Consider the following 12,258-nt stretch of genomic DNA (forward strand, 5'->3'; position numbering starts at 1 on the left):
CGTCAGCAGCTGCATGCAGTTCATGTGTTGTCAGATGGTGGTTGTGAAGGCTATCCCGGGCGCGCTGGGGCATATGTGCTGGGTGTTATTTTCTAGTCGGAACGAAGAAGGGACCGGCGTTGTCATGACGGAGCTTGCACCTGGACTCGGTCAACAAACAGACTACGTCCCCGCAGCCCGCACCTTCGCTCCGCAAACCACGTTTTTGCCGCCTGGTATTGCGCCTTGTGCATTCTTCGAGGCAAGCCCGGGGCCTGCTTGCGCTCTTGAGCTGTCGCATCCATTCGCTGCATCGCTGGAGGCCAGCCAAGACCGGCGATACCACACATCTGCCACACCCCCGAGACCCACTGCCCAGCGCACGCGTCGCTGCCCCTCGTTCGCGGCGACAACCGAATCCACGGGCCTGGCACATACGCCGCAGGCCTCGATCCAAGGCACCGCACGCCGCTGCACGCCGCCCGCACAAAGCCGTCTCCTCTCCGCACACGGATGCGCACCTTCACCGGTCACCGCAACTGACCCACTGCTCCACTCGCTCCGCGCCGCCAGCGTCCTTTCAATTTCGGCGCGCAGAACACAACTGGCAGGAACAAAATGTCCTCGCCGCCGCAAACCCCCACACAGAGGCCCAGTTCGTCTCACCGCCGCCATCCCTCAAGTCTCGACATGTCCCACGCCACGCCGTCCTCCAAACGAAACTCGTTCCGCCGGCGCTCTTCCGGCTACTCGTCGATAACTCCACGGCTGTCGCAAGAGTTCGAGCATGAAAGCCCGGCGCACAACTTCGATGGTGGTGGAGACGGTGGCTTAGGGAATCTGGCCGACGAACTAGGGGAACTGGACGATTGGGACGACGACGACGACGGGGCCGAGGGTGAATACGACGACGATGATGGCCTACCGCACGACGAGGACGCGAGCAACATCGGCGTTGCCGTGGACCACGACGGGGGTGCTGGCACCGTGAACGGGGTCAGGGACAGTGGAGTCGCAATGCAAACTTCTTCACCAGCGGGGTCCAGGCTGAGTCCACCGTCTGCAGCCAAGAGCAGGAAACACCAGAGACAGCACTCGTTGTACGACGGGTCCGACTACGGAGACGATTCGGATCTGGAAGCCAACGAGGGTATCTCCCCCGCCCTCGAGAGCCGCATGGCCGCTATCGAAAGTTTGGCACGGAGGGGCATGGAGGAGAATGGCAGCGCGGCAGACGGCATAGTCAAGCGTGTTACCGAGCAATTGCGCGATCTCGGGAGCCAGATCGGCATCGAGAACGGAGCAACTAGGTGAGCTTCCTCTACAATATAATCTATCGGCGCCTGACCCAGGGTGATTGCAGACTAAAGACCGCACACGACGCCTTGACTACACATCTCACGCACCAGTCGCGGACACTGAACTCCGCTACCGCTATGATGACGGGCCCCCGCGCCATCATGCCTCCTGCCGAGGAGATCGAAATGCTTCTCCCTCTAATAGAGAGCACCCTTGAGCTGATCCCGCAGTCCTCCCCGCAAGCCCTCATTGCCCTCTCCCAGCTCACCCTCTCAACACGCGAACTACTGGAGCACCTCTCAAATTTGTCAGACAGCCTACACATGTCCCGACAGAAGGCGAATGAGGCAAGCCGGAAGCTGAGGTCGAGCAAAGACCAGCTGGCCGAGTGGAAGAAAGACGTGGACTTGAGGGAACTGGGCACGGCATATATTGACAATGGAGACTGGGACAGGCGGTTAAGAGAACGAGAGGCCGGTGCTGCTTGCGGTGACGTCGTGAATGGCTTCGAAGAAATGTGCGGAATGTGGAGGAAGAAGCTTTGTGAGGGGTTGGGGGTAGCGAGTGCGTAAGACTCTTGCGCATTGTCGTTGGCTTTCTTATGTTTTGCACACTTGGTGTCAAATTACTGACGGGCTTGGTGTGTAGGTGAAGACTATCTAGAGGACACCACAGAGTCGCCTGCGGAGAGAAAAGAGACGACGACTAAGGACAAGGCCAGGGAGATCAAACCCAGAAACTTCAGTAGCCCATTCCGGACGCAGTATAGGAACTTCGACTCTGGTGTCCATGACTGCGATTGATCTCTTGTTGGAGGTTGACTGACAGAAGGGCCTGCTCCTCCTGCAAAGTCATAGTGTTGGTACCTGAATTTTGCTCGGCGTGGATATGTTTGGTGGTTTCTTTGTCACATATAATACCCCTATACATACTGCGGAGGTTTTGGCGTTCGGGGGAATCGTTCAAAGAGGCGGCGGGCAAGAACGCTGCCCTCGAAACTGATAGATAGACCAGGCGTTGCCACCATCTTTACATTGGCTTATTGCATGCATACAATGGGCGTTTTCTTTTGTTGTCGGGCGGATTAGGGGAGAATCAACACGCACGTTGCTAGACAATCATATCGAAGTACAACAATCATTAAGGACAACCCTAAGTGTAGGAAATTGCTAACAATCTATGATGGCTCTCTGTGCGGCACAGCATACGGCATTGTTCTTCTAGTCAATTTGCGGTTGATTGTACGAAACAGTGCGAGGCATGCTGAAGGTTTGCACTTGAGTGATATCCGCTGCGAGGAAGCAAGCCGTTTGTAGCCATCCTCTCTCGTCTCTTCATTCCTTTCGTCTTGGTTGTACCAAGATATTCTTTCCTCAACTTGTTTTTCTTTTTAGCTCACTTGGAGATATGAACCATCTTCTAGTGGTTCTTGTGCTGGTAGCAACGTTCACCTCAAGCATGTCCGTGCTTCACATGCTTCACCTGCTGGTACCATGTCTTTTATTCAGCGTAACTAAACTTCCTATATGGGTGGTACGGGTTCTGGTTCCCCGGCCGCCTACTTCTCCTCACTTACTCAATCTTCGCCAACTGTGGAGAAAATCAATCAAGACATCAGAAACGCGATCTCCCAGCAGCAATGAAGCTCCTCGTGGTCGCGCTCTTCGTGACCGCGCCGGCGCACCTCAGCTCCGCCGACTTCATTCTCCTTTGGGTCCAGCAGCCCACCTACAGCCTGGACAATGCCATCATATTGGACGGTTTCAAGATCCTTGGTCCGAATGACGACGACCCCGGTGGTGCTTCTCGCTGCGAGGATTCCGACGTTGTGATCTTCACCGAGATCAGCTCTGATGTCAGCGGCCACAAACACGAATTCCGGTGCAAGGGAAGCAACAAAAATGCCAGCTGTGGTCTCGGTGGTGTAAGTGTCGTCTTATATGAATCAGGATATGTTTGAGATACACTAACAGGCTCGCAGAACTCTTATGACGTAGAACAGCTTGAATGGAACGTACCTGCGGAAGACTGCGTTCACTGGAGCATATGAAGCAATCCCTCAGAATCCAGGCACCATACTTCGAAGTGTCGAGGCTGACATTGCGACACTCGCAGCTATCTACAAGGACCACCGTGACGATACCCAAAACCCACCTCGGTACCACATGTACCGAACTGACGGAGTCTGGGGAGGTGCAAATTCGTACTGCACGTCATTGTTGGAGAGCCATGGGTTTCACTTCAAATGCAAGTGCCCAAGACAGCACCCAGGTGCACTTTTTATGTGGAGCAAAGCCACCCAGTTTGTCTACCATATCACATCTTACTCTGTTCACAATGGATTTTACTCAATCTTATGCGGTAGGCAACTACATTCACTCCCGCGAGGAAGCCGCCGGCAAGTGGTTTTGCACCTCGAAGTACGACTAGGCCACGCTCAGCCTCGGATACCATGATCCGAATCAGGCATCACTGAAAAGCACTGCTGGCGGCAGTACCTCCGAGATGGCCTACCTGAAGGCGAACAAGAGCACTGTTGACGGTGAAGCTAAGGGTAGGAAGCTCAACGAGACGGAGCTTGCGAAGTTCATGAAAGACTGGACTACAAGGAGGCCGATATGGTGTGGGCTGCTTACCATGGGCAGGTTTAAAGGGTATGAGGAAGTGTCGCTATCCTATCTAGCGAGAGACGAAAGATGAATGAAGAGCCTGTTCCGGGTATAAATCGAGATCTCTCGTAACCTAGATGCGCCGGAAAGATCGTTGGTCGAACTTAAATCAACACTGAATAGCCAAATAAGTGAGGACAAGCGTCGCAAGCAGAGTGGATAGGTTCATCAGTGCTGTACATAAGGCAACCAACCACCTCGAACACTTTCATTCAGGATTTTTTTTTTCCTTCTGCATGATCCACTAAAAGAGGTATGAACTTGTCATTCACCAACATCCAAGCTCCATCGTCTCTGGATATACTGCCATACCCATCATTTCCTAGTATCCTTCACCATAGTCGTGCCTCAGACTCAACGGCCACACACACAATCCTCCGCAATCGTATCCGTGGTTCAGTGGATCGCAATCATCACGCGGGTCATCCTGGCATACCTGGCCCTTGACCTCGCATGGGAACCCCGCAAACTGTTGGTTTGTTTGATCAGTAGACATCGACAAGTTTAGGCAAACATCTGCTCCTTACCCCGCCGCATAGCTTGTCCTTCACACAAATGCCCACCTGATCGCACGCAGGCCCACATCCATCTTTGTATGGATCTTTGATGCAGACTTCGCCGTGATCGCACTCGCGGTAGTTGCCACGGCCGCCGCCGCATGGTTTGTGCACGTTGGTCGGCTTTGGCGGGTGTGTTTCGACGGTTCTGGCGACAATCGAGGGCGTCTCCATGGGAGGGCACTCCTTGGAAAGGGTTAGTGACCGCTAGACAATGCATGTGCACTATGGTTGGTACGGACCTGTAGCTCCGGCTGCACGCCACCGCACTTCTCAAAGCAACGCTGCTTCTGTGCATTGCCGCAATAGCATGACTGTGGCCACATTTGGATACAGAATCCAGGTTCGCATGTACATGTTGGCTCAGCCTGCACTTCTGGGGTTGGCGAAGGAGTCGGCCACGGGGTCGGAGGGTTTATCGGGCATGGCTAGTAGTGTCAATCAGTGCTGTATCGCGAGAGGAAGGGATCGAGGACTGACCATGTATGTGGGCTTGTACATTGGGCAAGCTTTGTGACACATTGTTTCGCGGGAGTTGAGGCACTGGCAGAGTTCCTGGACAGGATATGTTAGCATGTAGCAATCTTCCGAGAGGGGAAGCGTACAACAGCATTGCTACTTGGGCATTTGACTTGTGGACATCGGCATATCGATGTAGTTGTCTGCGCCAATGTAAAGGCTCCCAGTAGAGACAGGAGTAGGAATGCCTTCATGATGGCGGTGCAGGTAGTTTTTCACACCAAACCAGGTGCGTGCGGACCTAAAAGTCAAGTGCGGTGGAAGGAGCAAGTACCACGTTTGCCCTTTCCCGCAGTCCTCCTATATAGGTGCTGTACAGCTTCTCGCCAAGCCTCATATACATCCCTAAATTGGTCGTTTAGCACACTGCATCTGATCACGAGCTATGCGATCCTGACTTGGGTTTATTCTTTTCCAAGCTGGGTAGTTGTGTCCCAGCTTGGGCCGGCAGGCGGCTGCGCGTGGCATTCCAGAACGCGAAACTGACCCTAGGGGAAATAAAACGCGTTAAGCTAGGAATGCTGACAGAAAAGTATATGTCGAGGCAACGAAACGGCGGACTAAGAATAGAGCGGAAGAATGGTTTAAGCTTACCTCGTATTTGCGCAACCCCAGACCAACGCTTGGAGCAATTTGCCTGATCTACGACAGGTTTAAACGAGCCTCTGCACAGCGCTGAGGCTTGTACTAGATCACACTCAGCGAATACAAGGTTTTTCGATGAAGAACCTGGCATGTTGTTTAGCCGAGCCGTGGCGCTCTCGATGTTGCTAACACGGGCTTGTTGAGGCGTCACATTCTTTCGTGTTGGTGATTGATGGCTAAGAAATCTTCTCTTAGCAGACTTGTAAATACGTAAATGCCAAGTTGAGGAAGTGCCTTTGCTGAAAGCGAATCACCCGGCAGGTAACACGAAAACTTGGTCACGGACAAAAACGGTGTCATCGCGTTGCACATAGCGGTATGGCCGCAGTTGAAAGTGCGAATTAGCTGTGATCTGCGAGATACAGTTCGTGATATGATTCCTCAGCTCTTACTAGTGCCAAAAATGGTTCACGTCGTGCCAACACGTCAAACTCCGCATGGTTCCCAGGACTAGGCCAAGCACGACCCAATGATTTAAGGTCTCAATTGGTCAGGACATCTATTCCCGTCTTGACGATTGCTCGGACTTGCTTCCAGCGTCTAAGCAGGGTACTTCTTTGGGCCGTTGTTGCGTCTCCGCCGGTCTTCAGTCCCTCCACCTCCTCCATGATCTCCATAATCTGCCTTTCGTATTTGACCAATAGCCGGATGACATACTCATTGACTCTGCCCTGGTCACCCGTCCCTTCATCTGTGCCGCTGACGAAAGCCGTATATCGCCGAGAGGGTAAAGTCAACAGACGGACAACAGCCTGAGTGCGGTGACATATCGTCGGGGTCGTCGGCGATAGCGTATAAGACCCGTAGAAGCCATCTTCTTTCAGAACCTGAACCTGTTCGGAGGAAAGTTGGGAGAGGATAAGGTGGTCCAGGGGTAGAGAATCGCATCCATTGGTGTCGAGTATGAAGCCGTACTCGACAAGCAAGAAATCGTTTGTGTGTGAGCCATACGAAACGTAGACTTCTTCGCCGGCTCTGTAGGCCCGATCGGCGGTGACCGAATAGCCCTTTGCGTCAGCTTTGGGGTCGCAACCTTTATCGGAATGATTGAAGTAATCCATAAAGGGGCACATGGCGTAGCAGTCGTCTGCTGTCAATTGTGGACGCTTCTTTGGAAGGCGCGGATGTGCATTGGGAAGATCGGGGTATTCCCAGTAGAAGGTACGAGTGTTGACGATTAGCCATACATAGGTGAAGAGGTCTCTCGAGATGGAGGGATGAATGGCGTGGATGCTGAGGTAATCTCGGTCGAGGTTAGACCGCTGGGCTGTGAGAAGCACTGCAGCAGCATGTGGCAGCAGATCCTGCAGCTGCTTCGACCAGTGGAGGGGAAGGATCTCCTTGAACTCGTCTCGACTGGGCCAGATATCCTGCCATGGCCGATGCTGGCAGTCGTCGTCTGGAAACCTAAGAGCCAGATACGCAGCCAGACGTGCGTGTATCGAAGTTTTGGTTGGGAACTTCAGCGCTTGAACTTCTGGTTGCGCAACAGTGATGAGTGAAGTGTTGCGCACATGGACTATTCGATCTCCTTTCTTGAAAACTTAGCACATGATGCTGTAAGCCAATGGCAGCTGCTGCATGTCCATGCGGTCGGCCTGGGCTGTATTCTGGGACGATTCGTTGAAGCACTGCACCGCGAGGTACGCAGACACGAGCGACTGACCTTGATATCCGTTGCGGCGACGATTCCCATACCGCTGTCCTTGAATTTGGCAGGGGCAATGCCGTTGATGTCTACGCCGTTGGACTGCGCCCACTCAACGAAGTGGGCGTGCTCCTCGCCCGGATCCATAGCGGCAGCCATGGCCATGGTTTGTACGAAAGCCGGTGAGTGTGAATTGCACCCTGAGACCCTTGCCGCACAACCTGTCAACAGCGGCCGGTTCGCGCGCCGTGCTCGGACTTTGCGGCGTCTTGTCCAGGATGCCGAACGCGATGGACCAAAGTCTGAGTCAAACAAGACAGAAAGTTGCGACATGGACTGTGGCGCAACCGACGCGCCTTATCGATAAGATGTGGCGGAAGCTGTCGAACGATGATGCGTGATGCACGCAGGTGTTGCACGCTCCCTCCAACGTATCCTCCATGGCAGCACCATTGATGCGGCCTGCTGCGGGCTTGACATCCGCTCGTTCCAAGCTCGGTCCGCACGCTCTGCGTTTGCCCTGCAGCGACCGATGCTTCTCGGTGCTCAACCGACCGCCGCCCAACTATGAAGGCCACATCCCGCTCACGCGTGCGGAGAGACTGGGGCTGGCGCTCGGCTCGGGGCTCATGAGCTTCCTGGATCCTCGGAGAGGAGGTACCGCGTTCGATGCAGAGAGCTTGTGGCGGCCAGTTGCTAAGTTGCGTAGACCTCATTGCGGCATTTGGCGAAGCGACAGCGCAGCCCTACTTCATCAACCATCTCCGCGACCGCATGCTGCTGAATCCAACGGGCCGAAGAATACTGCGTGACCGGCCGCGTCTGACGTCCACTTCGCTCGATATCCCTCGGCTTCGTTTGCTCCCTAAGAATACCGTCGGCTATGCCTACACGGAATGGTTGGATCGAGAGGGCGTGTCTCCCGACACACGAGCACAGGTCCGCTACATCGACGACGAAGAGTGTGCATATGTCATGCAACGTTATCGCGAGTGTCACGACTTCTACCATGCGCTTGTTGGCCTCCCAGTCTTCCGCGAAGGCGAAGTGGCCCTCAAGGCCTTCGAGTTCGCCAACACGGGGCTGCCCATGACTGGACTGGCTGTGTTCAGCGCGCTCACACTGAAGAAGGGTGAATGGAGAAGATTCTGGGACATATACGGTCCTTGGGCAGCACGAAACGGCGCGCAAAGCGACGACGTCATCAACGTGTACTGGGAGGAGGAGCTCGAGACCGACGTGGACCAGCTCAGGACAAGGCTCGGTATCGAGAAGCCCCCGGATCTCAGGGACATGAGAAGAGCTGCACGAGAGGCGAGGAAAAAGGAGAAAGCCGCTCGAGAAGCTGCTGCTGGTGCGGCTGTATAAGCAAGTAGACTATCCCCGTGCTACGACTCGATCTATTTCCTCGGACACACACCACGGACACTCGGCAATTGCCCAACTTCGCAATTGTTCTTGCTAGTCTACTTTTGCGCCTCTTTCAAGGCATGTATTCCATACTTACCCGTGCTTGAAATATTATCCATTTTCTACAATCGATGACGAACCCGGGTGACACTGACAGCTGATAGCATCTCTAGGGCTGTGGGATTCCCTACACTTACCTTAGCGGCTTTATGGGGCAGAAGAACTCACCTTGTATCTGACCTGTTCACTGAGCTGTGATTCTTGGACAGATCGACGATCATACGAACCCGTCCTACATGAGCTCGACCACACAGCCTGTCCACAGTAAGCATAATTAAAGGTTGGCCTAGACTCACCTGGTACTGTTCGGCCCTTATGCTTCCATTTCCTGTTCACTCTTAGCAAAAAATCAAACGGCTTACCGTTGTTAGATTGGATTTTTCTTGTATATAGAGCTGCATTAAGGCTACGGTGAGAATCATCTTCCCTGCACATAGGTTAGCATTACTAGGGGAGAGAAGAACTTACCTGGACTTAGATGCTGTCTAGTAGTGACCTATCATGCTGTCAGCAACCGACCAAGGAGGCATAATTTACACGGCTGTTTCCATTGCCCTTTTGCAGCTGATCCGTCAGCGGCTCGCAACCATTCTGGAGTCTCAATCGTCCCTATCATCTCCTCTGTGCGCACTTGAACTTCCGTCCAGACCTTGATTGACGGGCGAACACCGATTCACTCGATTCACATCTGGAAGGGCACTAGCGTCGTGGTCGTATAGATCGCAGTGATCGTGGCGAAAGACACGGTGAACACTGGGGTCGAGAAACACCATCACTGGAGGGGATAAAATGCACCACAGAGCACGCGCTTGTGGAATAAGAGGCCTCCTATTTGCCCGGCGTATACATGCACTGTATAAAGGCATAGAATGGGTGTCTGCCATGTTAGCGGATCCCATGGGCCCATGGGTTGACACAAAGTGACCTGTGTTGGCACTGCGCGGCTGCGCCTTATGCTGTGGTCCGTAATGAGAAGCAAGGCTTTTTATACTTGAATAGCTTTGTCAAAACATAGTTCATACACTCTTGACTGGCATTGTGAATTGCTAGAATTATAGAGGACACGCGTTTGCACAACGTCACGTGTTGGAGGAAGAATCAGCATTAGTTGGCGCTTTGTTCCCTCAATTACATAGTGTAAATTCGCAAGACTCTTTGTTGCGCAGCAAGAAGTCTATCTGGATGCAAGGCATGAATAAAACTGCTCTCTAAGGCCATAATATCGAAGGGGTTGGAAAAGGCGTGGTCGCTGCGCTCTGTTCGGCGGATGCGGCTATCGATTTCCTCTATATTCTTCTTCCCCGCAGTCAATGCAACGCCACAGTCGATGCGCTAATCGTCGGTACTAGCAAAATAACGCCTAGCTGCTGTCCGTGTAACCGCCCAGCTCGGGCGTTTATTCCCTTACCCCCAGGGCTGTTTCGTACGCCCAGAGCCGCTCCTGCGCTACCCAGCTATGGGGAAGCTCGGGATGTCGGATGCATGCTCAGATTGTTCCTGAGCTCCTCCGACGTCTACTCATGGAAATATGGACCTCAAACTGGCTCGCCTGATAGACGAAGTCTTCCATTTTATGGCGGGACATCTTGCAAGCACCACTCTGAAATCTAGTACAACTAGCTTTCTCACTTTTCATCGCGTACCTCAGACGAGTGTGACCAAACGGAGATCGTTCATCTCAGAATGGGTTACGCTGAGAACAGAATAGCCATTCTCTTGGGGAGTAGTATCGCATTCGGAATACTGTACATCACTGGGGTCGTGATCTACCGCCTGTGGTTCCATCCATTGGCAAAGTACCCAGGTCCTTTCCTCAATCGGGTCTCTCAGGTAAGATTCCGCAAAGATAAGTCGAGTTCGACAACTCTTGCTGTGGACCCCGATACCAAAAGAACGGATTTCCAGCTCCATTTTCTGTATAGCGCTGCACAGTTTAGCTAACATGCATTAGATTCCAGCCATATACGCAGTGATCGTCGGTCGGTTGCCAATGCACACGAAGACTATCCATGATAAGTATGGGCCCATAGTACGACTGAGTCCAAACGAGCTATCCTTCAATACACCCGAAGCATGGGAAGATATCTATGGCCTGCGGCCGGGACGACCCAACTTATCAAAAGATCCAATTCATGTCGGTTCCGTTGATCCCGTACCAGGTGTCTCGACCATCTCGATGGCCGACAACGAAACGCATGCGCGCCAACGCCGGGCTCTTTCTCATGGTTTCTCTCAACAAGCTCTTTGGGGACAGGAAGAGATCGTCCAATCCTTTGTCACGAAACTCTTAGATAACGTCGAAGCCTTTGCCCAGGAGAAGAAGAGCTTCAATATTGTCGACTGGTTCAACTTTATGACCTTCGACGTCATTGGTGATCTTGCTTTCGGTGAATCCTTTGGATGTCTCGATAAGGGAGACTTCCATTTCTGGATTACCTTGATCTTCCGCGCTGTGCAAGCAGGGGCAGTGGAGACCGCGACACGACGGGTTGCGACACCTGGATCTCCTCTCCAGCAATACCTCATGAAGTGGATCCCCAACGAGATGCGCAAGCAACGCAAAGATCACTTAGCCTACAGCAGAGAAAAGGTGCTCAAGCGTCTTGCGGATACAAAGACGGACAGGAAAGATTTTGTGCATTATATTGTGCGCCAGAGCAAGAAGATTGACCTGTCGCAAGATGAGATTATCGTAAACGGCGCGCTGTTCATTGTAGCGGGCAGCGAGACTACAGCCATGACTCTGTCCGCGACTGTGAACTTCATGATGGCGCATCCAGCCAAATTTGCTAAGCTGAGGGAGGAGATTCGCAGCACATACGCACGCGAAGAGGAGATCACGGTGGACAAAGCAACGAACCTTCAGTACCTGAACGCGTGCGTCGAAGAGACACTGCGTCTACTGCCCCCTGCACCGATTGGTTTCCTACGATCTGTACCCCAGGGAGGCGATACAATAGACGGGCAGTACCTGCCAGGAGGGGTTCGTATTGCAATTCAAGTCAAACACAAGGCCGGAGTGAAGCTGACCATGTATAGACGACCGTATCTGTGAGCACCTGGTGTGCAGCTCACAGTCCAGACAATTTCCAAAACCCGGATGAGTTCATACCAGAGCGATGGTACGATCCGAAATACGCTAACGACAAGAGGCTGGCTAGTCGACCGTTTTCTATGGGGCCCCGAGGGTGTATTGGCAAGAACCTTGCATACATGGAATTGCGCCTTGCTTTGAGCCGACTCTTCTGGAGGTACAACGTAGAGAGCGTCGACGGGGCGCCAGACTGGACGACGGAGGGCCAGATGAAAAACATGAAGGCCTATTCGACTTGGGTGAAGCCAGAGCTGAATGTCAGAGTGCTTCCAGCTGTGCAATGAACAGAGGTGCGGTTTTCATCAATAGCATTAGCGTCGTAGAATCTCACTGCATCCGCATCGTTAGTCGAAAGTTATCGCGAATCTCCATGACATC

At 53.0% G+C, this 12,258-nt stretch overlaps 6 protein-coding genes across 6 annotated transcripts; 3 read left to right on the top strand and 3 right to left on the bottom strand.

The window, feature by feature from the left end:
- Nucleotides 1-669: 669 nt before the first annotated feature.
- CC84DRAFT_1090128 (uncharacterized protein) lies at nucleotides 670-1,850 on the top strand (the record flags this gene model as incomplete). The annotated part of the gene is made up of 2 exons (XM_018174340.1): nucleotides 670-1,289; nucleotides 1,343-1,850. The coding sequence occupies 2 exons, from the start codon at nucleotides 670-672 to the stop codon at nucleotides 1,848-1,850; spliced, it is 1,128 nt and encodes a 375-aa protein (XP_018037268.1).
- A 2,419-nt stretch (nucleotides 1,851-4,269) lies between these two features.
- On the bottom strand, nucleotides 4,270-5,217 carry CC84DRAFT_1089149 (uncharacterized protein; the record flags this gene model as incomplete). The annotated part of the gene is made up of 5 exons (XM_018174288.1): nucleotides 4,270-4,416; nucleotides 4,475-4,690; nucleotides 4,747-4,932; nucleotides 4,985-5,059; nucleotides 5,110-5,217. The coding sequence occupies 5 exons, from the start codon at nucleotides 5,215-5,217 to the stop codon at nucleotides 4,270-4,272; spliced, it is 732 nt and encodes a 243-aa protein (XP_018037269.1).
- A 933-nt stretch (nucleotides 5,218-6,150) lies between these two features.
- On the bottom strand, nucleotides 6,151-7,475 carry CC84DRAFT_1087994 (SET domain-containing protein; the record flags this gene model as incomplete). The annotated part of the gene is made up of 2 exons (XM_018174230.1): nucleotides 6,151-7,128; nucleotides 7,335-7,475. The coding sequence occupies 2 exons, from the start codon at nucleotides 7,473-7,475 to the stop codon at nucleotides 6,151-6,153; spliced, it is 1,119 nt and encodes a 372-aa protein (XP_018037270.1).
- A 296-nt stretch (nucleotides 7,476-7,771) lies between these two features.
- Nucleotides 7,772-8,684, top strand: CC84DRAFT_1089363 (ubiquinone biosynthesis protein coq4, mitochondrial; the record flags this gene model as incomplete). The annotated part of the gene is made up of 2 exons (XM_018174300.1): nucleotides 7,772-7,973; nucleotides 8,026-8,684. The coding sequence occupies 2 exons, from the start codon at nucleotides 7,772-7,774 to the stop codon at nucleotides 8,682-8,684; spliced, it is 861 nt and encodes a 286-aa protein (XP_018037271.1).
- A 190-nt stretch (nucleotides 8,685-8,874) lies between these two features.
- CC84DRAFT_630521 (uncharacterized protein) lies at nucleotides 8,875-9,303 on the bottom strand. Its single transcript, XM_018186945.1, has one exon. The coding sequence runs from the start codon at nucleotides 9,219-9,221 to the stop codon at nucleotides 8,934-8,936; it is 288 nt and encodes a 95-aa protein (XP_018037272.1). The 5' UTR covers nucleotides 9,222-9,303; the 3' UTR covers nucleotides 8,875-8,933.
- Nucleotides 9,304-10,194: 891 nt separating this feature from the next.
- On the top strand, nucleotides 10,195-12,177 carry CC84DRAFT_1195293 (averantin oxidoreductase). Its single transcript, XM_018181399.1, has 3 exons — nucleotides 10,195-10,616; nucleotides 10,738-11,769; nucleotides 11,826-12,177. Exons 1-3 carry the CDS (start codon nucleotides 10,470-10,472, stop codon nucleotides 12,162-12,164), a joined length of 1,518 nt encoding a protein of 505 aa, XP_018037273.1. The 5' UTR covers nucleotides 10,195-10,469; the 3' UTR covers nucleotides 12,165-12,177.
- Nucleotides 12,178-12,258: the final 81 nt, after the last annotated feature.

The sequence above is a fragment of the Paraphaeosphaeria sporulosa genome (genome assembly GCF_001642045.1).
Source record: "Paraphaeosphaeria sporulosa strain AP3s5-JAC2a unplaced genomic scaffold CC84scaffold_4, whole genome shotgun sequence".
Classification (NCBI taxonomy): Eukaryota; Fungi; Ascomycota; class Dothideomycetes; order Pleosporales; family Didymosphaeriaceae; genus Paraphaeosphaeria; species Paraphaeosphaeria sporulosa.

Coding starts and splice junctions, on each gene's coding strand:
- CC84DRAFT_630521 (XM_018186945.1), bottom strand. CDS start 9,221: ATGTGCAGGGAAGATGATTCTCACCGTAGCCTTAATGCAGCTCTATAT.
- CC84DRAFT_1195293 (XM_018181399.1), top strand. CDS start 10,470: ATGGGTTACGCTGAGAACAGAATAGCCATTCTCTTGGGGAGTAGTATC. Junction 10,617..10,737: donor TCCTCAATCGGGTCTCTCAG/GTAAGATTCCGC, acceptor AACATGCATTAG/ATTCCAGCCATATACGCAGT. Junction 11,770..11,825: donor GGCAGTACCTGCCAGGAGGG/GTTCGTATTGCA, acceptor GACCATGTATAG/ACGACCGTATCTGTGAGCAC.